The following is a 26,414-nucleotide window of genomic DNA, read 5'->3' as shown; positions in this document are numbered from 1 at the left end:
TTCAGTATATATTTAAACCATTTAAAAGTAATTTTTGATTTGTGACACCATTGATGGACCTTGAAGACATTATGCTAAGTGAAATAGGTCAGGCAAGGAAAGGCAGATACTTTACCATCTTACTTGTATGTGGAATCTAAGAAAAACTGAGCTCATAGACACAGAGATAAAGATTGGTGGCCAAAGGCAGGGTGTGGGGGGGAAATGGAGGAAAGTGGTCAAAAGTATAGACTTCCAACTTATAAGATAAATACATTCTAGGAAATGTAATGTACAACGTGGTAACTACAGTTAACAGTACCATATTGTATATTTGAAAATTGCCAAGAGATTAGATCTGAAGAGTTTGTAAGGTGATTTGTGAGGTGATGGATATTAATTAAACTTATTGTGGTCATCATTTTACAATATATACATATATTAAATCATTGCATGTATACCTTAAGCTAATACCATGTTATGTCAATTATATCTAAATAAAATGGAAAACTTTAAAAAAACCTTTATTATTATGTATAAAACAGAATTTATAGGATTTGATCACTGTAATTGGATTTCTCACTTACACTGAGTTTCTGTTAAGATATTCAGGAATCACACAGGTTGTAGGACAATTCTTTATTATATAGAATAGATTATTTGGTATCCCAGGCCCTGACATTTCTAATGTGTCTCCCAGGAAGTGGTATTACCATTTTCCCAGCTAAAATCAGTTTTTGGGGGGAGAGAGAAGGAAAACGGATTTTGGGAGGCAAATAACGGTTAACTACCTCTTTCTTTCATTGTTGGTCTTCACCATCTTCCTATAGGATTTCCTAGTGATCTAAATTCTCTATAGGACAAAAGTTCGTGCCAGCCAACACCCAGACCCTCATGGGAGTACTCTTATGTATCCCAAGAACTTACTGCTGTTTTCTGCAATGAACCTAGTCCTCTTCCATTTATATGAGCAGGTAAAAATTATACCAGGAGTACTAAAATTTGAGTCACCACTTTACTTAACTTCCAGGTGGTTTAGTTTTCTTTATTTTCCTTGAATAGGACTTTTTTGGCACACCTTCATCCTTTTGCATTTCCATGTTTTCTCACAAGGTGGCACCGAATGCCTTGCTGTGGGTTGTCAATGACTGTATTGAGGCTTAGCTTTGTCTCCTTGGGGCTTCTGTCCCTTAAGGTTAATTTTCAACAGCAGGTGGTGTCCCCAGTTAACTTTGGGTCTCTCTGGTGTTCAGTATTGGTATTAACCAAGATATAAGACCACTCCACCTATCTTTCTCTACTTAGATGTGAAGAGCTTTAATTTATAATTAACAATAAAAGACAAAATCATTAAATAGTATAATCCTATCTTAATAAATATTTTAGGGTGTTCTGAGTGTTTGAAATGTTTTAGCCATTTTCTTGGCAAATATTGGTTATGCAATTAGTACAGTGTTATAATGCATCTAATTTTACTTTTTAGTAATTAGTACTAAATTTTACTAATTTTAACTAGTAATTTTACTAATTACTAGAGATGTAAATTCTCTTAATTTGCATTTATCTAAAACTTCCTATGGGTATAAAACTGCAAAGAGGAAGAGTATGAGGTAAAAGCTGATAGTATCCCGATTTAAGTTGTTTTCAGTCAACACAATGAGGCAGCTTAATCACATGTCAAAGTTTGACAAGTATCTAATCTGCAGGTAAATTTTTAAAAATTTTAAAATAAACATGTAGAATTAATAAAGAAATACTTCCCAGAGAAGAATGGCTAGTCATCCAGACAAGTATCACACAGTTTCATTCCATAGTGATTGGGCTCTGAGAGCCTCACCCCACATTAACAGTACCTAGAAGAGACTGGTGTAGAAAACCACAAGGCTCTCTTACTCTTTATGTGATACAAATACTCATGTTTGCCTGACAGCACATTTTTGTCCTGGAAACAAATTTACAGGGAAAGTTGGAGTCTAAGCAGAAAGTGCTTATCAGGTGTGGATTCAGAGCAGCAGAGTGGATTGGATGGTCTGAGTGGTGGTGTCATCAAATACACTGTTAGCACGGCCTAGATTCCCGTGATGATGGACCATCTCCTTAGGAAGATGGTCCTCTCCTTAAGAAGGCATTGACGGTGCATGGCCCGTCCTTGCTTCTCTGAGTCTTCTTTTCTGTAATTTCTTCACTGATGCCACACCCTCATTAATCACACAGTTCTCATTAAGCCACACCCTGCCATACCTCTTTCATTAGATGTGTAATGCGTGCTGTCATTTGTAGTTGGCCTCACTTGGGAGCTTTTGTTTTTCTTTTTTTCTTTTTTTTTTTTTTTTAAAGATTTTATTTATTTATTTGACAGACAGAGATCACAAGTAGGCAGAGAGGCAGACAGAGAGAGAGGAGGAAGCAGGCCCCCCGCCGAGCAGAGAGCCTGATGTGGGGCCCGATCCCAGGACCCTGGGATCATGACCTGAGCCGAAGGCAGAGGCTTTAACCCACTGAGCCACCCAGGCGCCCCAGCTTTTGTTTTTCTTAAAGTAGTTTTCCTCCATGGGCACAACCCAGAAGGTGCTCCCAGCAACTCATTTCTTTAGGTTCTGTAGCTTTTGCCATTCTTGGGGCCTTTAGTTTTTCAGTCTCAGATAGATATCTCAGCCTATCTTAGTATTTTGGCCAAAAGCAATACCTAACAGTTAAAACAACTTAGTAACCCTATATATCCTTAGGACTTAGTAGCTGTTTGGAAAAACAAACAAACACGTAAGTTGAAAGAAAAAGTAATGGTTAAGTTGCATTCTTAGGTAACTACAATAATCTCAAGCTTTGGAATGGGACTGGACATCACCACCCTTATTTCCTGTCCTACATTACTTTCCTTCCTTCCTTCCTTTTTTAAAGATTTTATTCATTTATTTGAGAGAGAGAGTGAGAGAGAGCATGAGAGGGGAGAAGGTCAGAGGGAGAAGCAGACTCCCCATGAAGCCGGGAGCTGGATGTGGGACTTGATCCTGGGACTCCAGGATCACGACTTGAGCCAAAGGTAGTTAGTCGCTCAACCAACTGAGCCACCCAGGCTCCCCCTACATTACTTTTCATACTGTACTTGCTCTTTATCTCAACAGCCACCAAATACCCAACTTCACAAAGATGCAGTGAATTTCCAAAGAATATAGTGCAATTTAATGTTGGAATTGTGAACTATCTCAAGCTGGTAGCATACATGGTATCCTATAGATGCCAACTATTGCTGTTTCCCTTAAAAATTTAAAATATTCATGGTGCTTCTGCGAGTTTACCTTGGTTCTCTGGGTACGTGGGACACAGTTTGGGAACCATGGAGCTAGGACTCAGTCATATAACTGCACCTCGCTGCAGGGAGATGAGGAAAGGGCATCTGTTTCATTTAATCTAGTGACCTCTGTTCTGATAGATTAAATATTTAAATATTAATTTTACATTTATATGTTCACAGTGGTGTATTCTATTCCTATTGGTAAGCTATTGAAGGGCATTGATTATTTCCTCCTTGTAATAATTATAACTGTAATAATGGTCACTGTTTATTGAGCACTTATATGTAGTAAGCAGTGTACTCCCTTGCTTTCCATACATGTTCTCACTTAATCCTCACATTACCTTTTGAGATAGGTACAAGTATTATTCCTATGAGATATATATAGACGGAAACTCCTGTTTAGGAGTAGAAATCATGTAGAAATCAAGTAGCAAACCAGGATTTGAATAATATTTTTTTATTTTTATTTTTAAAAATTTATTTATTAGAGAGAGCACAAGCTGGGGGAGCAGTAGAGAGGGAGGGGAAGCGATTCCCCGCTGATCAGGGAGTCTGATGTAGGGCTTGATCCCAGGAGCCTGGGATCGTGACCTGAGCTGAAGGCAGACGCTTAACCGACTGAGCCACCCCAGGCACTCCTGGGCTGCCTGATTTTAGAATGAATTCTCTTAACTACCATGCTCTTTTAGCTTTGATATTTACTGATTACAGAAATGAAGAACAATACTATATATTCACGTTGGCATCATTTACTGTTCCTCCTATGCTAAAGTAATTAAATTAATACTACCTTTTACACAGTAACTATCTTCAAAGGATTTAAGGGTTGAATTCTCACATCACTTGAACAAGCATGAAGGAGAAGAGACTTTTTCAAAATAGTTCCATGTCAACCTTCTCACATTCTAGTCTGAAATAATACAGAGAGAAAAGGGGGAGACCAGTATCTATCTCCCAGCTTGATATTAGTCAAAGTCCCTTACCTGCAGGATGTGACATGAAGACATTTTGTTAACATCTTGACCACCAATTTTTGTTGCAGGAGGCCGAGGGAAAGATGGTGCCCCCATCATCACTTTTCCAGAGTTTGTGGGGTTCAAACACCTCCCAGAGGAAGACTTCCTAAATGTCATGACTTACCTGACTAGCATCCCCAGGTGAGCTGAACACAGTGGTTTGCTACCTTCCCAGTCACTGGCTTCATTCTGAATTTCCCATGTGGCAGGGCTGTGTTGAGATGGAATCTTCCCTGAGCATGGCCCACACTAGTATGTAGCTTGGCCAATTTCTCTTATTTATTCATCACAGACGAGGGATGGTGGAAGAGTCTAGAAAACAGTGATAAAGGAGTGTCCATTCTGACTCTGGTGTGCACATAGGAGGTACTTAATAAACATTTGAGTGAATGAAACTTTGAGAAGCTAATGCTGATTTTGTGCCTTCGGGTTCAGTGCTCTGGATTAAGGTGATTCTGTCTTCCTGGGGCCTGTCTTCTGGGACACATAGCCATTGTTCAAGGAGTCAAGCCATTTTAGGAGTTAATTTAGTTTATCTCCCCTAAATAAGGAATTTAAGGGCAGATTTTATACCTGTCCTATTCAGATGAAGAAACTTAAGGCAGAGAGCAAGGAAACAAAGGCTGGGAATAAAAGCTGTCCTTATAGCTGAGATCTTGACAAAGATGTTTTTGGTGTCTTCTGTTTCCATTCTCTCTAACCTGGGCCTCATACCTTTTTCCAGTGAAGTGAGTAAATACCCAGGCCTCCAAGGGATGGAGTGTGGAACAGAGTTTGTATTGGAGACAACTGTTTCACAGACAGAGCTTGAGCTGGGAGTGGGGTCCAGACCCAAATCTTAGTTCTGTGTCCACTTTCCAGCCAGGAAAGGTCCTGCCCTCCATGGGGTTATAGTGCTTATGACAGTCTCTCTTACCCAACTGCTGTGAGGTTGGGCCATGTGTGTGCTCCTTAGCTTGCCTTCTGTCTGCCTCATATGATTTCAAGGTCAACACCAGCTTTGTGATTGAAAGGCCACCTGGTGTTTCATCCCACCTATGGAGATCAGGCAGTTGAGGTGTTTTCTTTAACCAAACCCACTCTAAAAGATTTTTTTGAATTTTGTGTTTGCTTGTTACCATTCTTATTTCTTTAGAGGAGGCTATGGATTTTTTTTTTAAGGTACTTCTTCAAAGTTTAGTGCTTAAATTCACTTCCTTTCTTCCTTTGACCCCTGAATATGGTATGTATTACACAGACACGTGAGGATTTGGCATTTTATTGGTTTGAAGGACGGATGCTTTGTGTCTCTGGGCTGTGCTCGAGTGGTTCTCTCTACTGAGTGCCTTTCCTGCCCTTCTTGATCTGGCTAAATTCTAGACATTCATCAGTCCTCAGTCTATCTCATTTCCTCAAGGGCTCCTTCCCTTACTTCAGTTCTGCTCTCACAGATGTTTAATTTCCATAGATTCCTGAGCTTACCTCTTATATAATACCACAGTATATGGAAATTATTTTTGCATTTCCCGTTAGTCTGAACAAGTTGAGGAGGGACCAGTGCTTGTTTTGTTTTGTTTTGTTTCTGTTTTATCTGTAATCCTAGCACAGTACCCAGCGCATAACAGGTTCTCAAGAAGTATTGTTGGTGGAATTTCCAGTTCCGATATAATTCATTTCAATCAATGAGTATTTGTTATAGAGTTAGAAGGAGGCTGCTGATAGAAAAGTGGGGGAAATCCAGTCCTCCTGCCTTTACCTCCCTGGTTTATAGGAGTTGAACTTCGTCTCCCTCTTTGTCTCAGTTGCATTCTAAAACAATGACCCATCAGTTTAGCAACTTCTCCTTCCATGGTGAGCAGGAAAGGAAGGGGGTAAGCAGGGAGGTGGGCAACAGGTAGACACGGTCCCCCCATTCTCATTATGTTTCTTTTTAAACTCACCATCTGATTTTACCGATCCCTAGATGCAGTCATATGCTAAACAAAATGGGTGGTTTTCATCTTGTATTTGCAGCATTTTCTGAGTCACACTGAGGAGCATACAGGGAGTGCCATCTGAACCAGGGCAGAGAGAAGCACTGAGTGGTAGGACCTGTATCTTCCATATGTAGAAGAGAAGAGAAGACAAAATCAGGGACTAATGTTTTGGTCTGGTGTCTTTTTTCTGCTCTATGGTCCTTATGTCATTTCTTGTAAATAGGAGTTTCCCCCTTTCCTAGAATGCTGTTTGTTTCTTGAGAAGCAATAGCCGTCTGACCAGTTATTCCCCTTTCCTCTTCTTTTTTTTTTTTTAAAGATTTTATTTATTTATTTGACAGAGAGAGATCACAAGTAGACGGAGAGGCAGGCAGAGAGAGAGAGAGAGAGAGGGAAGCAGGCTCCCTGCTGAGCAGAGAGCCCGATGCGGGACTCGATCCCAGGACCCTGAGATCATGACCTGAGCCGAAGGCAGCGGCCCAACCCACTGAGCCACCCAGGCGCCCCTCCCCTTTCCTCTTCTTGACATTTGCTCATACCCCACTCGCTGCCCCACCCCTATTTCTTTCAACATAAAACAGAGACAATGGGTAAGAAAGCCCCAAACAGGAATTTAACCTAAACCTTTCTGTCCAACTTCCATTTCAGGTTCCAAAGAATGAAAGTACCCTTGTTTCTTCTACAATTCCTACTTACCACCATATGCGTCTTTCTAAATCTTACAGTGGTTACCAGGCAACAGAGCCCTTCTCAGGTTGCAAAATGTTTTATAGGCAGTTGGCAGAGGGCTCATGACACAGAATAAGGCAGAATGGATGCACGTGAAGAGGAGGATGGCAGGATACCCAGGGTAAGGGAAAGGATACCTCTGTGCCTCACTGTGGCTGGGTTGGGTGAGTAGAGAAAGCTTCCCATGACAGTTCATTCTTCACCAGAACTTTGCTGCCTGCTGACAGTGTGGATGGTGCTGTTAGGAGTTATAAAGGACCAATGAGGCCATAACACAGTATCTTGAACCTCAGGAAGCTCATCACAGGTCTCTGTTGTCATGATATTTTGTGAAATAAGCAAATAGAGTGCTAAAGAAGATCAGAAGAGAGAAAAGTCATTTCAGACAGGAAAGACAAGGAAAGCTTTAGGAACGAATAGGCTTGAAAGATAGGTAAGATTTCCACAGGTGGATATGGAAGGCGACATTCCACAGAGAGAGAATAGGGTGGTGTTTAACAGCTTTGGACACAGCCCCAATCTGGAATGAAATCCATAGTCTACTGCTCACTAGCTGTGTGATCTGGGGCAAAACATTTGGCTTCTATTTCCAAAGGCCCCTGAATTTTGAAGTTTTAAATAGAGTATGTTTGGGGAATTATAGACCGTGCAGGTTGATCAGAACAGAGTGAGGCTCCTTTTCAGCTAGTAGTGAGAAATGAAAGCTGGAAAGACATCTGGAAACAGACTGGGCAAGGCCTTGGTGGTGGCCTCTCCTCTACCAAGTTAAGGAGTTAGACATAGCAGGAAGAGGCTGTTGGAGGTTTTGAGGAGGAGAATGACAACCAGATCGGTTTGGTGTTGGTGTGCAGTGTAGATCAGACAGAGCCAGGAAAGGAAGCAGGGAGGCTGATGAGGGGCTTCTACACTGGGACGGGTGCAAAGTGAAGGGGAGTGAGCTAGCTTGATAGCAGGTGGACTGGGTAGAAAGGGATAGACAGAAAGGGGCTGTGTTCAGGGTCAGGGAGGGGGAGAGCGAGAAACTGATGATGGTGCTTGGTTTTAGGAATCGTATTCATAGGTGTCACTGCTTATCTGGGCAAGTGGAATTGAGCCCTCATTTTGGTTTTGATTGTCTCATCTTGTTTTATTTTTCTACTTTGTCTGGCTCTTCTTACCAAAAGTATGCTAGGACAGTGGTTTCCATCCTACCTGCACATTAGGGGAGTTTTGGGGAGGTGTTTTTTTTTGTGTTTTTTTTTTTTTTTTGCCAAGATTTTATTTATTTAAAAATTAAAAAAAAATTTACAAAAATTTTATTTATTTATTTGAGAAAGAGAGAAAGCACATGGGGTTGGGAGGAAGGCCTGCTAAGTAGGAAGTCTGATGCAAGCTCTATCCCAGGCTCGATCCCAGGACCCTGAGATCATGATCTAAACTGAAGTCAGATGCTTAACTGACTGAGCCACCCAGGAGCCTCTTATTTCTTTGAGAGAGACAACATGCATGCAAGCACATGTACAAATGAGGGGTAGAGAGAAGGAGAGAGAATCTCAAGCAGACTCTGCACTGAACATGAAGACCAACATGGGGCTCAATCCCGAGACCCCGAGATCATGAGCTGAGCTGAAACCAACAGTCAGCCACCTAACCGACTCAGCCACCCAGGCACTCCAGGATCACTTTGGGAGTTAAAAAAAAAAAATCCTGATGTCTAGACCAGAAATCAGACTAATTAAATCAGAAAATTTTTTGGGTGGAACTCAGGCTTCTGTAGGGCTAAAAGTTCCACAGGTGATCCCAGTGTGCCTCCAAGGGTGAGACTGATGGGGAGAGAGAAGAGGACTGTGAGGTGTGAGGAAGGAAATGTGGAATCAGGCTCAACTTTTGGATAAGATGCGGTGGTGGGGCATATGGGGAAGCTGAGAGACAGAGGGAAGACTGTACCCAAATCTTTTACTTTTGTTTTCACAGTTCTGTAGTTCTTCTCCTTAAATGCAACAAAAGCCAAAAATTCTATTTCCTGAGCTTCCCTGACTCTGCGATTTCTTTGTGAATTAAATGTAGTATGTAAATCTTGAGTTAGAAATCTTCCCACATAGATCTCATGGTATCAAAATATATATGGTTGTATCACCGCCACCTTGCCGTTATGTTTCCAGTAACAAGTGAGGGCCCACTTTAGCCTCTCAGGTACCACCTGCTATGTGTCTACACTACTAAGGGTTTTCAAAATCTGTCTTATAACAAGTACAGGATAATCCTAGGAGTCAGTTTCTCAGAAATATTATGTAAGATACTGTCGCTTAAAACACGTCTCCTGTGGCTACCGATTGTAGACAACACCTTTGAAAAGGCGTTGGTATAAGAGACTCTTAATCTCACAAAACAAACTGAGGGTTGCCAGGGGGGTGGGGAGGGAGAGGGTGGCGGGGTTATGGACATTGGGGAGGGTATGTGCTATGGTGAGTGCAGTGAAGTGTGTAAACCTGGCAATTCACAGACCTGTACCCTTGGGGCTAATAATACATTATATGTTAATAAAAAAAATTAAAAAATTTAAAAAAAGGCGTTGGTAAAGCATTCTGAACAACTGAGATGCTTAGCTATTTTTAGATCACAGTTGTTTTTCTCAAAATCAATTATTTGTATACCTTAAGCATGTATTTTATTACTGAATTACTCTATTGAGTTCCTTTGTTTTACTTACAGTTTTGAGTTCATTATTTGAAAGGGATTGGGGAAAGTACTTTTATTAGATGGTACAAGAGTTGTATTTCATAACAGTGGTAATTTTATGATATTTACTGTTTTTTTAAAAAGATTTTATTTATTTATTTATTTGACAGAATGAGAGAGATCACAAGTAGGCTGAGAGACAGAGAGAGAGAGAGAGAGGGGAAGCAGGCTCCCTCTTGAGCAGAGAGCCTGATGCGGTCCATCCCAGGACCCTGAGATCATGACCTGAGCCGAAGGCAGAGGCTTAACACACTGAGCCACCTAGGCACCCCTGATTATTTACTGTTTCTAAAGGGTCTTTTTTGTAATGAATCTGTTGAGAGGCCTGTTTACATTTGATGAATTCTCCTTTGTCCATTTTCCTCCCATAAAGTCTTTGAGAAGAGTCATACCCTCATTTATGATATGCTGTATGGTAAAATGTTATCTGGCATTTCTACTTTTGGAAAGGAGGGGAGAAGGACACTGTGACTATTTGCTTTGCAAATTATAATGAGAGTTGCTTCTTTGTATTAAAAAACTGAATGATATTATAACAATTTGTCAGTTTTAGAAACCAGTCCTGCCACAGACGTAAATTCAGTCTGGGTTTCTTACTGTTATGAAGGCTATAGGAAAGCCCTGTTTTTAAGTGGCTTTGAATGGCATTGATTGGAAAAGTGCTGCTTTGATTGAGTGGCAAGAGTGAGGTCCGTTACTTCCTGGACTGGCCGTGGAATTGCTCCCCAGATTCAGGGAGATGGAATCATTCGCTTGACTTCTAAGGATAGAGGTCCGGGATGGGGAGTTTTGTTGGCCTGCTGCTTTGCCCAGGGTGGGTGGATTTGCTTCAGCCCTCAAGAGGGATGCCTTGAGAGGCCAGACCTTAAACACCCAGCTAAGGCTTGAAATTAGAGAGTGCCCCATGGATTTGTTATGAATATATGGTGACCGTGCTAAGAAAGTCTGGAAGAAATGCTAAGACAATTTGAATGAACTCTTCTGGAGGGCAGAAAAAGCAATTTAATAGGCTAGATTCCTGTCCTTCTCTGTGTAAGAGCTAGGAGTCTGACAGCACTTCTCACCAGTACGATGACCTAGTGTGTGCATAATAGCTTTTCTTTGTTCATTTGCTTTAGATTATCTTTACTATCTTGCTTTGTGTCACCTGTCCAGTTCAGATGGGAGCGCACTTTGCCTTTTCTGATTATGTTCAATTTAGGTTTATTTATTTATTTATTTTTTAAAAATATTTTATCTATTTATTTGACAGGCAGAGATTACAAGTAGGCAGAGAGGCAGGCAGAGAGAGAGAGAGAGGAGGAAGTAGACTCCCTACTGAGCAGAGAGCCCGATGTGGGGCTCGATCCTAGGACCCTGGGATCATGACCCGAGCCGAAGGCAGAGGCTTTAACCCACTGAGCCACCCAGGCACCCCTCAATTTAGGTTTATTTAGACATTCAAAGCACAGCCCCTTGCCTGAATTTATGGGTGCTAATGGTTGTAAATATCTGGAATTTGGTTTTATTCAGCAGTATTGTTAATTATAAAGAAGATAATTGCCATAACCTGAAACAAACAGCCTCATCTCCTATTTCTTATATGATGTGGGTTGTTTTGGTGGTTGGGTGATATGAAGAATTGAGATGAAATTGGAGAAGATATTGGGTGCTGTATTGACTTTGAAATGTGAATGTTGTTTTTTAAAAATCAACTCATCATGCTCTCCACCAGAGAGAGCATTATGTGGTCAACATTATGTGGTCAACAGCATTTCCTAAGACTCTGTGAGCCACAGAGGATGTTGACTTTTGCTGTTTTTTTATTATACCATTTATTGATTAACTAATTGCTACATGGTTGTTTACTGTATATTACTTACTGTTTTTTTTTTTTTAAAGATTTTATTTATTTATTTGACAGAGAGAGACACAGTGAGAGAGGAAACACAAGCAGGGGGAGTGGGAGAGGGAAAAGCAGGCTTTTTGCTGAGCAGGAAGCCCGATGCAGGGCTCAAACCCAGGGCTCAATCTCAGGGCTTGATCTCAGGACTCTGGGATCATGACCTGAGCCCAAGGCAGATGCTTAATGACTGAGCCACCCAGGCGCCCCCTACTACTTACTATTTTAAGGAGTCCTGAGAATGGGTAGGAGGATTCACTCAGTCCGTAATACCTTATTAAAGGACTCTAGCCATTATTAGCACAAATACCTTTGTGACTGAATAATCTTTACAACTTCACTGGGGTGATAAGCATTGAATGCAGTTTAGTAATGATGTGCAATCAGTACTCTGTCAGAATATTCTAGGTTGAAGGTTATCAAACTTTTCCTGGAAAGGTCAGAGAGTAAATATTTTAGGCTTTGCAGGCCATATGATCTCCACCTCAACAATTGAACTCTGTCATTGCTCGAAAATATAGATAATACATAAACCAATGAATGTGGCTGTGTTACAATAAAACTTTATTTACAAAATGGAGGGAGTGGAGTGGATTCGGCACACGGACTGCAATTTGTTGGTCCTGGTTGACTGTTCTCAGACATTAGCATGCCTCAGATTCTTTTGGGGGACTTGTTAAAACATGGATTGCTGGCTCCACTCCAGAGTTTCTGATTCAGTAGGTTTGGGTGAAGCCAAATAGTTTTCATTTCTAGTAAGTTCCCAGGAGATGCTGCTGCCAATGCTGGTCTTAGGATTGCACTTACAAAGATTTTCTAAAAAATTTTATTTACTTATTTGACAGACAGAGATCACAAGTAGGCAGAGAGGCAGGCAGAGAACCCGATGTGGGGCTTGATCCCAGGACCCTGGGATCATGACCTGAGCCGAAGGCAGAGGCTTTAACCCACTGAACCACCCAGGTGCTCCCACACTTACAAAGATGGATATTAAGACCAGGTAGAAGGAAAACAAAAACGTGTATAAGTATACATATCTGGTGAAAAGTAAAGCTTAGCACTTAGATTTCCTGGCTCCTGCCTCAGTGCTCCAGCACATAATGAAGTTTTCAGATAATGTTATCGTGGTGATCTTCATGATGCTAACTTACATATTTATGTTTTTTTTTTTAAAGATTTTATTTATTTATTTGACAGAGAGAAATCACAAGTAGGCAGAGAGGCAGGCAGAGAGAGAGGAGGAAGCAGGCTCCCTGCTGAGCAGAAAGCCCGATGTGGGGCTTGAACCCAGGACCTGGGATCATGACCTGAGCGGAAGGCAGCGGCTTAACCCACTGAGCCACCCAGGCGCCCCCATATTTATGTTTTTATTTTTTGATTTTTCATCTTTAGACAGTATCCTATGATTCTTTGCTATGAAAAATTAGTTTTGCATACTGTGATGCTTCTCTGTCCTTGCTCCCTAATTTTTGTTGGTTACATTGTTATTTTTAGATCAGGTAATGTTTACTGTGATAAATTTAAAAAGCACAGTTAACTTCTCTTCTGGTGATCCAATAACCTTAGGTGATAATCTGCTGGTTTTCTCCTATACGTTTCCATCTTCCTTCATTCTCTCTCATCCTTCAAGTTCTTCTACCTATATACCATTTTCTTCCAGTTGGTAAAATTTAAATTTTACATTTTTACTATATATTGGTTTTTTTTGTTTATTTGTTTTTTTACTGTAGGTTGATTCTCAATCATAGAAGTCAGTAAAAGTGAATTAACTTATGTAATATCATTAGACTCTGGAGTGAGAAATGTAGTCTGACGTCATTAATCCTGTCTCCACTCAAAGGGGTTTTGTATATGTGCAGGTAAATGGGGTTCTCTTTTGTAAAAATCCATCAGTTGCCACAATTTAATTCATTTCAGACTCAGGCTATGACTTTTATTTATATACTTTTTTCCCTTGACATTTCTAATTGCTTTTCTTTTCCTTTTTTTACAGATTTTATTTATTTGACAGAGAGAGACACAGTGAGACAGGGAAGTAAGCAGAGAGAGCGGGAGAGGGAGAAGCAGGCAAATCCACCTGGACATCCCGGCTTTCTTTTTTTCTTATTTATAGAGTACCATATATCTCTATTGCATTATTACTATCTTGTAGATTCTTTATCATAGAACTTATGTAATACATATTCATATATCTCTATTGCATTATTACTATCTTGTAGATTCTTTATCATAGAACTTATGTAATACATATTTTTTTTTCTTGAAGATTTTTTTTTTCCTTTGAGGCCCTCCAGTTTACCCTCATAACTCGGGGTGGCTGCTGTCTGAACTGCTGCTAGATGTTAACCTGGGATTGCTTTTTTTTTTTTTAAGATTTTATTTATTTATTTGACAGGCAGAGATCACAAGCAGGCAGAGAGGCAGGCAGAGAAAGAGGGGGAAGCAGGCTCCCCACTCAGCAGAGAGCCCGACGTGGGGCTCGATCCCAGGACCCTGATATCGTGACCTGAGCCGAAGGCAGAAACTTTAACCCACTGAGCCACCCAGGCGCCCCCTGGGATTGCTTTTTAACTGAAGTATGGGTGACACACAATGTTATATTATTTTCAGGTGTACAACATGGTGATTTCATTTTCACTGGAAAACACCTAAGTTGTTTCTTTTTCAGAAAAGGTGTATGGTAAGTGAATCTTACAAGATCTTAAATGTCAGGGGTGCCTGGGTGCCTCAGTTGATTCTGTGTCTGCCTTCAGCCCAGGTCATAATCCCAGCCGGGGTCCAGGGATGGAGCACTGTGTTGGGCTTCCTGTTCAGCAGGGAGTCTGCTTCTCCCTCTCCCTCTGCTCTGCTTGTTTTCTCTCTCAGTCAAATAAAAAATCTTTAAAAAAAAAAAATCTTAAATGTCAGAAAGGACTGCATTTTGTCTTCACATTTGATTGATTGGCAGTTTGCCTGAATGTGGAATTTTTTATGTAAAATAACATTGATGCATTGATTTTTTAAAAAAGATTTAAAAAATCTATTTTTTTGAGAGAGAGAAAGAGAGACAGCACGAGGGGGGTGAGAGGCAGAGGGAGAAGCAGACTCCCTGCTGAGCAGCGAGCCAGATGTGGGGCTCCAACCCAGGACCCTAGCATTATGACCTGAGACAAAGACAGATGCTTAACTGACGGAGCCACCCAGGTGCCCCTTGATTTTTTTTTTTTAATAGAAAGCAAATAGTTGCTTTTTAAAAAGGTTTATTTATTTATTTAAGACAGAAGGAGTTGGAGCCAGGGGAGGGGAAGGAGAGGCAGAGAAATTCAAGGAGACTTGGCAGTGAGCGTGGGGCTGGTACATGGGACTTCATCCCATAGCCCTGAGATCATGACCTGAGCAGAAACCAGGAGTTGGGAGGAGGAGTCAAGATGGCAGAGAAGTAGCAGGCTGAGACTACTTCAGGTAGGAGGAGATCAGCTAGATAGCTTATCTAAAGATTGCAAACACCTACAAATCCAACGAGAGATCGAAGAGAAGAAGAACAGCAATTCTAGAAACAGAAAATCAACCACTTTCTGCAAGGTAGGACTGGTGGAGAAGTGAATCCAAAGCGATGGGAAGATAGACCGTGGCGGGAGAGGCTGGCTCCCGGCAAGCGGCGGAGCAACGGAGCACAAAATCAGGACTTTTAAAAGTCTGTTCTGCTGAGGGACATCGCTCCAGAGGCTTAACCGGGATGAAGCCCACGCGGGGTCAGCGTGGCCTCAGGTCCTGCAGGGTCACAGAAGGATCGGGGGTGTCTGAGTGTCACAGAGCTTACAGGTATTACAGGGTCACAGAAGGATCGGGGGTGTCTGAGTGTCGCAGAGCTTACAGGTATTAACGGCTACAGAGACAGAGCTGAGGAGTGAGCTCTCAGCTCGGGGTTACCTTGAACCGGTCGCAGGCTCGGTCAGCTCGGAGCGTGGCCGGAGGCAGGGTGACGGGAGTAATTGGGCGCTGTTCTCTGAGGGCGCACTGAGGAGTGGGGCCCTGGGCTCTCAGCTCCTCCGGGCCGGAGACTGGGAGGCCGCCATCTTCATTCCCGTCCTCCGGAACTCTACGGAAAGCGCTCAGGGAACAAAAGCTCCCGAAAGCAAACCTGAGTGGATTACTCAGCCCTGCCCCTGGTAAGGGCGGTGCAACTCCCCCTGGGGCAAAGACACTTGAGAATCACTACAACAGGCCCCTCCCCCAGAAGATCAACAAGAAACCCAGCCAGGACCAAGTTCACCTACCAAGGAGTGCAGTTTCAATACCAAGGAGAGCAGCGGAATTCCAGAGGAGGAGAAAGCAAAGCACGGAACTCATGGCTTTCTTCCCATGATTCTTTAGCCTTACAGTTAATTTAATTTTTTTTTCTTTTTCAATTTTTTTTTCTCTTCTTCTGCTAAATTTTTTCAACTTTTACCCTTTTCTTTTTTAACGTTTTTTAACTAGTTTAATATATATATATTTTTTTTCCTTTTTATATTTTTTCTTTATTGGTTTTCCTTTTTTAATTTTTTTTTCTTTCTGAACCTTTTTATCCCCTTTCTCCCCCGTCACGATTTGGGATCTCTTCTGATTTGGCTAAAACATATTTTCCTGGGGTTGTTGCCACCCTTTTAGTATTTTACTTGCTCCTTCATATACTCTTATCTGGACAAAATGACAAGGCGGAAAAATTCACCACAAAAAAAAAAGAACAAGAGGCAGTACCGAAGGCTAGGGACCTAATCAATACAGACATTGGTAATATGTCAGATCCAGAGTTCAGAACGACGATTCTCAAGGTTCTAGCCGGGCTCGAAAAAGGCATGGAAGATATTAGAGAAACTCTCTCAGGAGATATAAAAGCCCTTGCTGGAGAAATAAAAGAACTAAAATCTAACCAAGTTGAAATTAAAAAAGCTATTAATGAGGTGCAATCAAAAATGGAGGCTCTCACTGCTAGGATAAATGAGGCAGAAGAAAGAATTAGCGATATAGAAGACCAAATGACAGAGAATAAAAAGAAGTTGAGCAAAAGAGGGACAAACAGCTACTGGACCACGAGGGGAGAATTCGAGAGATAAGTGACACCATAAGATGAAACAACATTAGAATAATTGGGATTCCAGAAGAAGAAGAAAGAGAGAGGGGAGCAGAAGGTATATTGGAGAGAATTATTGGAGAGAATTTCCCCAATATGGCAAAGGGAATAAGCATCAAAATCCAGGAGGTGCAGAGAAACCCCCTCAAAATCAATAAGAATAGGTCCACACCCCGTCACCTAATAGTACAATTTACAAGTCTTAGTGATAAAGAGAAAATACTGAAAGCAGCCCGGGAAAAGAAGTCTGTAACATACAATGGTAAAAATATTAGATTGGCAGCAACTTATCCACAGAGACCTGGCAGGCCAGAAAGAGCTGGCATGATATATTCAGAGCACTAAACGAGAAAAACATGAAGCCAAGAATACTATATCCAGCTAGGCTATCGTTGAAAATAGAAGGAGAGATTAAAAGCTTCCAGGACAAACAAAAACTGAAAGAATTTGCAAACACCAAACCAGCTCTACAGGAAATATTGAAAGGGGTCCTCTAAGCAAAGAGAGACCCTAAAAGTAGTGGATCAGAAAGGAACAGAAACAATATACAATAACAGTCACCTTACAGGCAATACAATGGCACTAAATTCATATCTCTCAATAGTTACCCTGAATGTTAATGGGCTAAATGCCCCAATCAAAAGACACAGGGTATCAGAATGGATAAAAAAACCAAACCCATCTATATGTTGCCTACAAGAAACTCATTTTAAACCCGAAGACACCTCCAGATTTAAAGTGAGGGGGTGGAAAAGAATTTACCATGCTAATGGACATCAGAAGAAAGCAGGAGTGGCAATCCTTATATCAGATCAATTAGATTTTAAGCCAAGACTATAATAAGAGATGAGGAAGGACACTATATCATACTCAAAGGATCTGTCCAACAAGAAGATCTAACAATTTTAAATATCTATGCCCCTAACGTGGGAGCAGCCAACTATATAAACCAATTAATAACAAAATCAAAGAAACACATTGACAATAATACAATAATAGTAGGGGACTTTAACACTCCCCTCACTGAAATGGACAGATCATCCAAGCAAAAGATCAACAAGGAAATAAAGGCCCTAAATGACACACTGGACCAGATGGGACATCACAGATATATTCAGAACATTCCATCCCAAAGCAACAGAATACACATTCTTCTCTAGTGCACATGGAACATTCTCCAGAATAGATCACATCCTCGGTCCTAAATCAGGTCTCAACTGGTATCAAAAGATTGGGATCATTCCCTGCATATTTTCAGACCACAATGCTCTGAAGCTCAAACTCAGTCACAAGAGGAAATTTGGAAAGACCCCAAATACATGGAGACTAAACAGCATCCTTCTAAAGAATGAATGGGTCAACCAGGAAATTAAAGAAGAATTGAAAAAATTTATGGAAACAAATGATAATGAAAACACAACGGTTCAAAATCTGTGGGACACAACAAAGGCAGCCCTTAGAGGAAAATATATAGCGGTACAAGCCTTTCTCAAGAAACAAGAAAGGTCTCAGGTACACAACCTAACCCTACTCCTAAAGGAGCTGGAGAAAGAACAAGAAAGAAACCCTAAACCCAGCAGGAGAAGAGAAATCATAAAGATCAGAGCAGAAATCAATGAAATAGAAACCAAAAATAGAACAAATCAACGAAACTAGGAGCTGGTTCTTTGAAAGAATTAATAAGATTGATAAACCCCTGGCCAGACTTATCAAAAAGAAAAGAGAAAGGACCCAAATAAATAAAATCATGAATGAAAGAGGAGAGATCATAACTAACACCAAAGAAATACAATTATAAGAGCAAACTATGAGCAACTCTACGCCAACAAATTTGACAATCTGGAAGAAATGGATGCATTCCTAGAGACATATAAACTACCACAACTGAACCAGGAAGAAATAGAAAGCCTGAACAGACCCATAACCAGTAAGGAGATTGAAACAGTCATCAAAAATCTCCAAAGAAACAAAAGCCTAGGGCCAGATGGCTTCCCAGGGGAATTCTACCAAACATTTAAAGAAGAACTAATTCCTATTCTCCTGAAACTGTTCCAAAAAATAGAAATGGAAGGAAGACTTCCAAACTCATTTTATGAGGCCAGCATCACCTTGATCCCAAAACCAGACAAGGATCCCATCAAAAAGAGAACTCAGACCAATCTCCTTGATGAACACAGATGCAAAAATTCTCACCAAAATACTAGCCAATAGGATTCAACAGTACATTAAAAGGATTATTCACCACGACCAAGGGGGATTTATTCCAGGCCTGCAAGGTTGGTTCAACATCCGCAAATCAATCAATGTGATACAACACATTAATAAAAGAAAGAACAAGAACCGTATGATACTCTTCATAGATGCTGAAAAAGCATTTGACAAAGTACAGCATCCCTTCCTGATCAAAACTCTTCAAAGTGTAGGGATAGAGGGCACATATCTCAATATTATCAAAGCCATCTATGAAAAACCTACCGCAAATATCATTCTCAATGGAGAAAAACTGAAAGCTTTTCCGCTAAGGTCAGGAACACGGCAGGGATGTCCGTTATCACCACTGCTATTCAACATAGTACTAGAAGTCCTAGCCTCAGCAATCAGACAACAAAAGGAAATTAAAGGCATCCAAATCGGCAAAGAAGAAGTCAAACTATCACTCTTTGCAGATGATATGATACTATATGTGGAAAACCCAAAAGACTCCACTCCAAAACTGCTAGAACTTGTACAGGAATTCAGTAAAGTGTCAGGATATAAAATCAATGCACAGAAATCAGTTGCATTTCTCTACACCAACAATAAGACAGAAGAAAGAGAAATTAAGGAGTCAATCCCATTTACAATTGCACCCAAAACTATAAGATACCTAGGAATAAACCTAACCAAAGATACTAAGAATCTATTCACAGAAAACTATAAAGTACTCATGAGAGAAATTGAGGAAGACACAAAGAAATGGAAAAATGTTCCATGCTCCTGGATTGGAAGAATAAATATTGTGAAAATGTCTATGCTACCTAAAGCAATCTACACATTTAATGCAATTCCTATCAAAGTACCATCCATTTTTTTCAAAGAAATGGAACAAATAATCCTAAAATTTATATGGAACCAGAAAAGACCTCGAATAGCCAAAGGAATATTGAAAAAGAAAGCCAAAGTTGGTGGCATCACAATTCCGGACTTCAAGCTCTATTACAAAGCTGTCATCATCAAGACAGCATGGTACTGGCACAAAAACAGACACATAGATCAATGGAACAGAATAGAGAGCCCAGAAATGGACCCTCAACTCTATGGTCAACTAATCTTCGACAAAGCAGGAAAGAATATCCAATGGAAAAAAGACAGCCTCTTCAATAAATTGTGTTGGGGGAATTGGACAGCCACATGCAGAAAAATGAAATTGGATCATTTCCGTACACCACACGTGAAAATAGACTCAAAATGGATGAAGGACCTCAATATGAGAAAGGAATCCATCAAAATCCTTGAGGAGAACACAGGCAGCAACCTCTTCGACCTCAGCCGCAGCAACATCTTCCTAGGAACATCGCCAAAGGCAAGGGAAGCAAGGGCAAAAATGAACTATTGGGATTTTATCAAGATCAAAAGCTTTTGCACAGCAAAGGAAACAGTGAACAAAACCAAAAGACAACTGACAGAATGGGAGAAGATATTTGCAAATGACATATCAGATAAAGGGCTAGTGTCCAAAATCTATAAAGAACTTAGCAAACTCAACACCCAAAGAACAAATAATCCAATCAAGAAATGGGCAGAGGACATGAACAGACATTTCTGCAAAGAAGACATCCAGATGGCCAACAGACACATGAAAAAGTGCTCCATATCACTCGGCATCAGGGAAATACAAATCAAAACCACAATGAGATACCACCTCACACCAGTCAGAATGGCTAAAATTAACAAGTCAGGAAATGACAGATGCTGGCAAGGATGAGGAGAAAGGGGAACCCTCCTACACTGTTGGTGGCAATGCAAGCTGGTGCAACCACTCTGGAAAACAGCATGGAGGTTCCTCAAAATGTTGAAAATAGAACTACCCTATGACCCAGCAATTGCACTGCTGGGTATTTACCCTAAAGATACAAACATAGTGATCCGAAGGGGCACGTGCACCCGAATGTTTATAGCAGCAATGTCTACAATAGCCAAACTATGGAAAGAACCTAGATGTCCATCAACAGACGAATGGATAAAGAAGAAGTGGTATATATGCACAATGGAATACTATGCAGCCATCAAAAGAAATGAAATCTTGCCATTTGCGACGACGTGGATGGAACTAGAGGGTATCATGCTTAGCAAAATAAGTCAATCGGAGAAAGACAACTATCATATGATCTCCCTGATATGAGGGAGTGGAGATGCAACATGGGGGGTTAAGGGGGTAGGAGAAGAGTAAATGAAACAAGATGAGATTGGGAGGGAGACAAACCATAAGTGACTCTTAATCTCACAAAACAAACTGAGGGTTGATGGGGGGAGCGGGGTTGGGAGAGGTGGGGTGGGGTTATGGACATTGGAGAGGGTATGTGCTATGGTGAGTGCTGTGAAGTGTGTAAACCTGGTGATTCACAGACCCCTGGGGATAAAAATATATGTTTATAAAAATAAAATTAAAAAAAAAAAAAAGAAACCAGGAGTAGGTCATGCAATGGACTGAGCCACCCTGGCTTTTCTTGATGGATTGATTTCTGGCAACCAGTGTTACCGATAACAAGGCTGTTCTTTCTGACATCTGAGTCTCATTCCTTCATAGGTAAGCTGTTTCTTTATTTCCATAGGAGGCTTTTTCTTTCTGTCTTGCAGGTTTGATTTCAAACTTTTTCTTTAATTCTACTGGGGCTTTGAATGGGAGATTTGAGTCTGTTTTAGTTTTAGAAATTTTTTTTTGTCTTTTCCTTCCTTCCTTCCTTCCTTCCTTCCTTCCTTCCTTCCTTCCTTCCTTCCTTCCTTCCTTCCTTCTTTCTTTTTCTTTGACAGAATGAGAGAGAGAGAGAGAGAGACAGTGAGAGAGGGAGCACAAGCAGGCTTCCTGCAGAGCAGGGAGCCCAATGTGGGGTTTGATCCCAAGAATCTGAGATCATGACCTGAGCTGAAGGCAGATGCTTAATGACTGAGCCACCCAGGCGACCCTTTTCTGTGTTTTCTTACCTTCCTTCCTCCCTCCCTTCCTCCCTCCCTTCCTTCCTTCTTTCCTTTATTTTTTAACCCACTGAGCCACCCAGGCACCCCTTTTCCTTTATTTTTTAAAGTTTTTATTTATTTATTTGACAGAGAGATAAAGAGAGCACAAGTAAGCAGAATGGCAGGCAGAGGGAGAGAGAGAATCAGGCTCTCTGCTGAGCAGGGCTCTGAGCTGAGCAGCTGTATCCCAGGACCCTGGAATGGTGACCTGAGCCAAAGGCGGCCACTTAACCAACTGAGCTACCCATGTGCCCCTTAGATTTATTTTTAATTAAAAAAATTTTTTTTTCTTCCAAGTCTGTTTTCTGCTGCTTCAACAACTCAAATTAGAGGGATACTGTATCTTCTGAATCCCTCTTCTGTGTCTTTAACTTTTCTCTCATTTTTTCCATTCTTTATCACTTCACTTTTTTTTTTTTTTTAAAGTAATCTCTATGCCCAACATGAGGCTGGAACCCACAACCTGGAGATAAAGAGCCACCCCCTCCACCACCTCAGCCAGCCAGGCACCTCCCCTTCTCATTTTAAATATATGTATGAATTGTCTGTTCATGCCTTTAATCTTTTTTCCATCAAGGTTTTTTTAATCTTTATCTTCCTCTTCATTTTTAAGACTTCTTTATGGGTTAGGGATATTAGCTCTTTATCCGTGATCTATGCTGCATATATTTTCTATCACCTTTTTATTGTCCTTGCACTTAGCCTGGAATGTTTTTTGCCGTGTAGAATTTTTATGTTATCAAATGTATCGATGTTTCCTTTATTGCATATGGATTTTGAATCATTGTCAGAAAACTTTCCTATACCTAGGTTATAGGGGGAATTCACCCATGCTTTCTTGTAATACAGCATAATTTCATTGTTTACAGGTAGTTCTGATGCAGTTGGGGTTTATTTTTGTGCTGGTCTGAGGAATAGATAGAGGCTCCTCTTTTTCCTAATGGCTATTCAGTTATCCTACCACCACTAAATTTTTAGAGTTCATCTTTGCCTCAGTGATTTGAGAGTTAATTGGTCTGTCTGTTCATAAGTTAATAACACACTACTTTACATATAGAGGATGTTTAATATCTGGTAGGATTAATTCCCTTTCCCCTCCTGGCCCCTTGGGCTTTATTTGCTTTTTTCATGTTTTTCTAACTGTTCTTTCTTATGTTCTTTATATGCATCTAGCTCCAGTAAAAAAAAAAAGGTTGTTGGTCTTTTCATTGGCACTCTGTTAAATTTATAAATTTATTTAGGACAAAGTGACATATTTATGGTGTTAAAAGCATCTCATCAAAAAGAGGAAAAGTCTTTCCATTTTGTTAAAATTTACTTTTGTGTCTTTCAGGAGTGTTTACGATTTTCCTGACATAGTTTTGTAGATCTCTTCTTAAGTTTATTCCTAAGTATTTTATCATTTGTTGCTATTGTAAATGAGCTCTCTCTACTATTGTATCTGTTAACTGGTAATTTTATTTTCCTATCATCTTTGTTAGGTAGCAATGTCAATATCTAGTATTCTGAAGTTTTCTATCAGTTTTTAAGCTCTTTTTTTTGGGTGTATGTATGGCCTTGGGACTTTATGGTCATTGATAATTTGAGTTTCCCTCTGAAATTCCTTGGTGAATCTGAGCCTTGATAACTTTCTCTGTTTCCACCATGGAAATTGTTCTGTTTAAACTTTATATTTCTAATGACATCAATTTTGTTAAATTAGATTTTCCTAGGAAATTATTCATGCCTTTATTTCTGAGTTTGTTTGCATAGAGATATGCAAAAGTAGTTTCTTAGAAATTTAAGGTTTCCTGTGTTTTGGTGGTTATTTTCCTTTTGTTATTTCTTACTTTATATACCAGTGCTTTGTCCCTTTCCCCCCCCTTGATTAAGTTAGCTAAGTGGCTTACTTATCTTCTTAATTTAAAAAATGGGATTCTCATTTATTATTTAGGTCTACTGCATTCCTTTTCTCTAGTCTTTCTGCCTTTATCTTTTTAAAATTTTTAAAAATTTTTTATTTATTTGTCAGAGAGCACACAGGCAGGCAGAGCGGCAGGCAGAGACAGAGGGAGAAGCAGGCTCCCCACTGTACAGGGAGCCCGATGTGGGACTCCATCCCAGGACACTGGGATCATGACTTGAGCCAAAGGCAGCCGCTTAACCGACTGAGCCACCCAGGCGTCCCATATCTTTAATATGTTTTCCCTTGTGCTTTCTTTAGGTTTTCCTTTTTTTCCTCATTCTTGAATTCAAAAGTAAATATATTTTCATTCTTTCATTTTATTGATATAGAATGTTTAAGGTTATGAATTTTCTCTGATCACTGCTTTAAATGTATTCCATAGATTTATATTATTTATATTATTTATATTCCATATTATTTATATTCCATAGATATATAGTATTTTTGTTATCACTATATTTTAGAAATTATGTAATTGTGTTTTAAGTTTCCCCATACTGAAGAGTTGTTTATTAGAAGGTTTTAAAATTTTTAGGTTTTTTTTTTCCTTTCTTTGTGTGGATGTTTCACATGTGCTTGAGAAAAGATGAATCCTCTATTATCAGGATGTAAAGTTAAACACATATTCATTAGTTCTTCCTTACTGATTATGTTGGTTAGGTCTTCTATAACCTTACTGACATGTTGTCTATTTGTTCAGTTTTGTGCTGTAACTGGTGTATTAAAACCTCTCATGTAAAATGTATTTTTGTCTCCTCATATCTCCTGTAGTTTCTGCCTTAAAAAGCTGGCTAGTAGGGTATTAGCAGTATAGTTATTTATACTTATTTTATCTTCATTGTGAACTGTGACTTTCAGCATTAAAAAGTGTTCCTGATTATTTAATGCTTTATGACTTGAATTCTGTTTTGATGTCAAGACTGAAACCCTTTGCTTTTGTTTCCATTTACCTAGTATACTTTTTAAAGAAAAGATTGATTTATTATTTTAGAGAGAGAGAGAGAGAGAGAGAGCACACAAGCAGGAGGGACAGAGGGAAAGAGAGAATCTCAAGCAGACTCTGCCCTGAGTATGGAGCCCCACGACTCTGAGATCATGACCTGAGTTGAAACCAAGAATCGAATGCCTAACCAACTGAGACACCCAGGCATCCCAGCCTAGTATACTTTTGCCAATTCCTTTATTTTTAGCCTTTCTGACTTTGTTCTAGATCTTTTTCTTAGATACAGTTTATAGTTAGATCTTAACTTCATGAGCCAAATTGAAAATCTTTTTCTTATATTAGGTGAATTAAGCCCATTTATGTATATTGATATGATTGATATATTTGGTCTTAATTTTGTCATTATTTTATAACTACTAAATGTATTATATTTATTGTATTTCTCTAGTGATAGGTTTTCTTTGCTTTTTTTGCTTTTAACTTCTTTTGGTATTTAGGAAGATTTGTGATTTTTGTCCTTGTATTTATGTCTTTTTTAATGCTCTGGTGTCTGTTTTTAAATATAAACTTTTTTAATCTGTTTTTCAGTTTTCAGTAATATCCTTGACTTCAATCTGCTGCCTGCACAACAGTATTTATTCAGTATTTTATTCTTTTCTCTTCCCCTCTCCTTTTTCTTACCATCTTACTTCTTACCATCTTACTTGCCTTATTTCTATATATTATTCTTCCACTACATCTAACATTAGAACCACCATTAAATATATTGAATTAATCCTTTTGCTCAAGTTTCCCCAAGTTATCTTTTGATTCAATGGAAGCCATTCTTTCCTAGATTCTTCAAAAAGGGGGCTCACAGGAATAGAATTCCCTTGAGTTTTTGTATAACTGTTTTTCTATTGCCTTATTACTTGAAAGCCAACTTGTCAGGATATAAAATTCTTGGTTCATACTTTTTGTTCATAAATTGTTCTAGAATACTGTCTCATTCTTCCCATGATTTGTATGTTGTTTTTGAGAAGTATGGTGCCTGTTTCTCTTGACCTGGTAAATTGTTTAATCTTTTTCCTGGAAATGCTGAGAATTTTTACTTTATCCTTAAAGCCTAATCATTTTATGGGGCTGAGTCCCAGAGTTGATTGTTTCAGATCAGTTTTCTTGGGCCTTGCTAGGTCCTTTCAGGTTTATGTAGATTCAGGTCATATTTTATTTTTGGAAAGTTTTGGGTTATGCTTGTGGATATTATCTCCGTTCCTTTGTTTTATTTTTAGTCTTTAGAGACTCTAGTTGTAAGTACGCTGATTCCTTTTTGTCTGGTTTCCATTTCAACCACTTTCTTTGCCTGTTTGTTTTATGTTATATACTGCCCCTTATTAAACTTTTGTTTAAATGTGTTATCCTTTAGGTTTCTTATAATTTAGACTCCATTTCTTAAATGGTTTTATCTTTTCTTTTTCTTTTTCTGACTTCAGTCCTTATTTTATTTCCTCTTCTCTTTATATAGTAAAAAAATCATTTTTTTCTATTTGATGCACTTTTTTTCTTTTTTAAGACATTTTTAAATTTAATAAACATATAATGTATTATTTGTTTCAGGCACACAGATCTGTGATTCATCAGTCTTACAGAATTCACAGCACTCACCA

The 26,414-nt window shown here is 39.6% G+C and overlaps 1 protein-coding gene across 5 annotated transcripts in view; it reads left to right on the top strand.

The window, feature by feature from the left end:
• Positions 1 to 26,414, top strand: part of MCF2L2 (MCF.2 cell line derived transforming sequence-like 2) — a 259,359-nt gene that overhangs the window by 39,903 nt on the left and 193,042 nt on the right. For 4 of the 5 annotated variants that reach the window (XM_047731452.1, XM_047731445.1, XM_047731463.1 and 1 more), the window contains exon 3: positions 4,317 to 4,431. The exons of the other annotated variant lie outside the window; for it this stretch is intronic. In XM_047731452.1, the coding sequence (XP_047587408.1) occupies positions 4,317 to 4,431 (115 nt within the window). The remainder of the gene's footprint in view (positions 1 to 4,316; positions 4,432 to 26,414) is intronic. 5 annotated transcript variants of the gene reach the window in all.

Source organism: Lutra lutra, chromosome 1 (assembly GCF_902655055.1).
Source record: "Lutra lutra chromosome 1, mLutLut1.2, whole genome shotgun sequence".
NCBI lineage: Eukaryota > Metazoa > Chordata > Mammalia > Carnivora > Mustelidae > Lutra > Lutra lutra.
The sequence above is the reverse complement of the archived record's forward strand: the minus strand, read 5'-3'. Positions and strand labels throughout refer to the sequence as shown.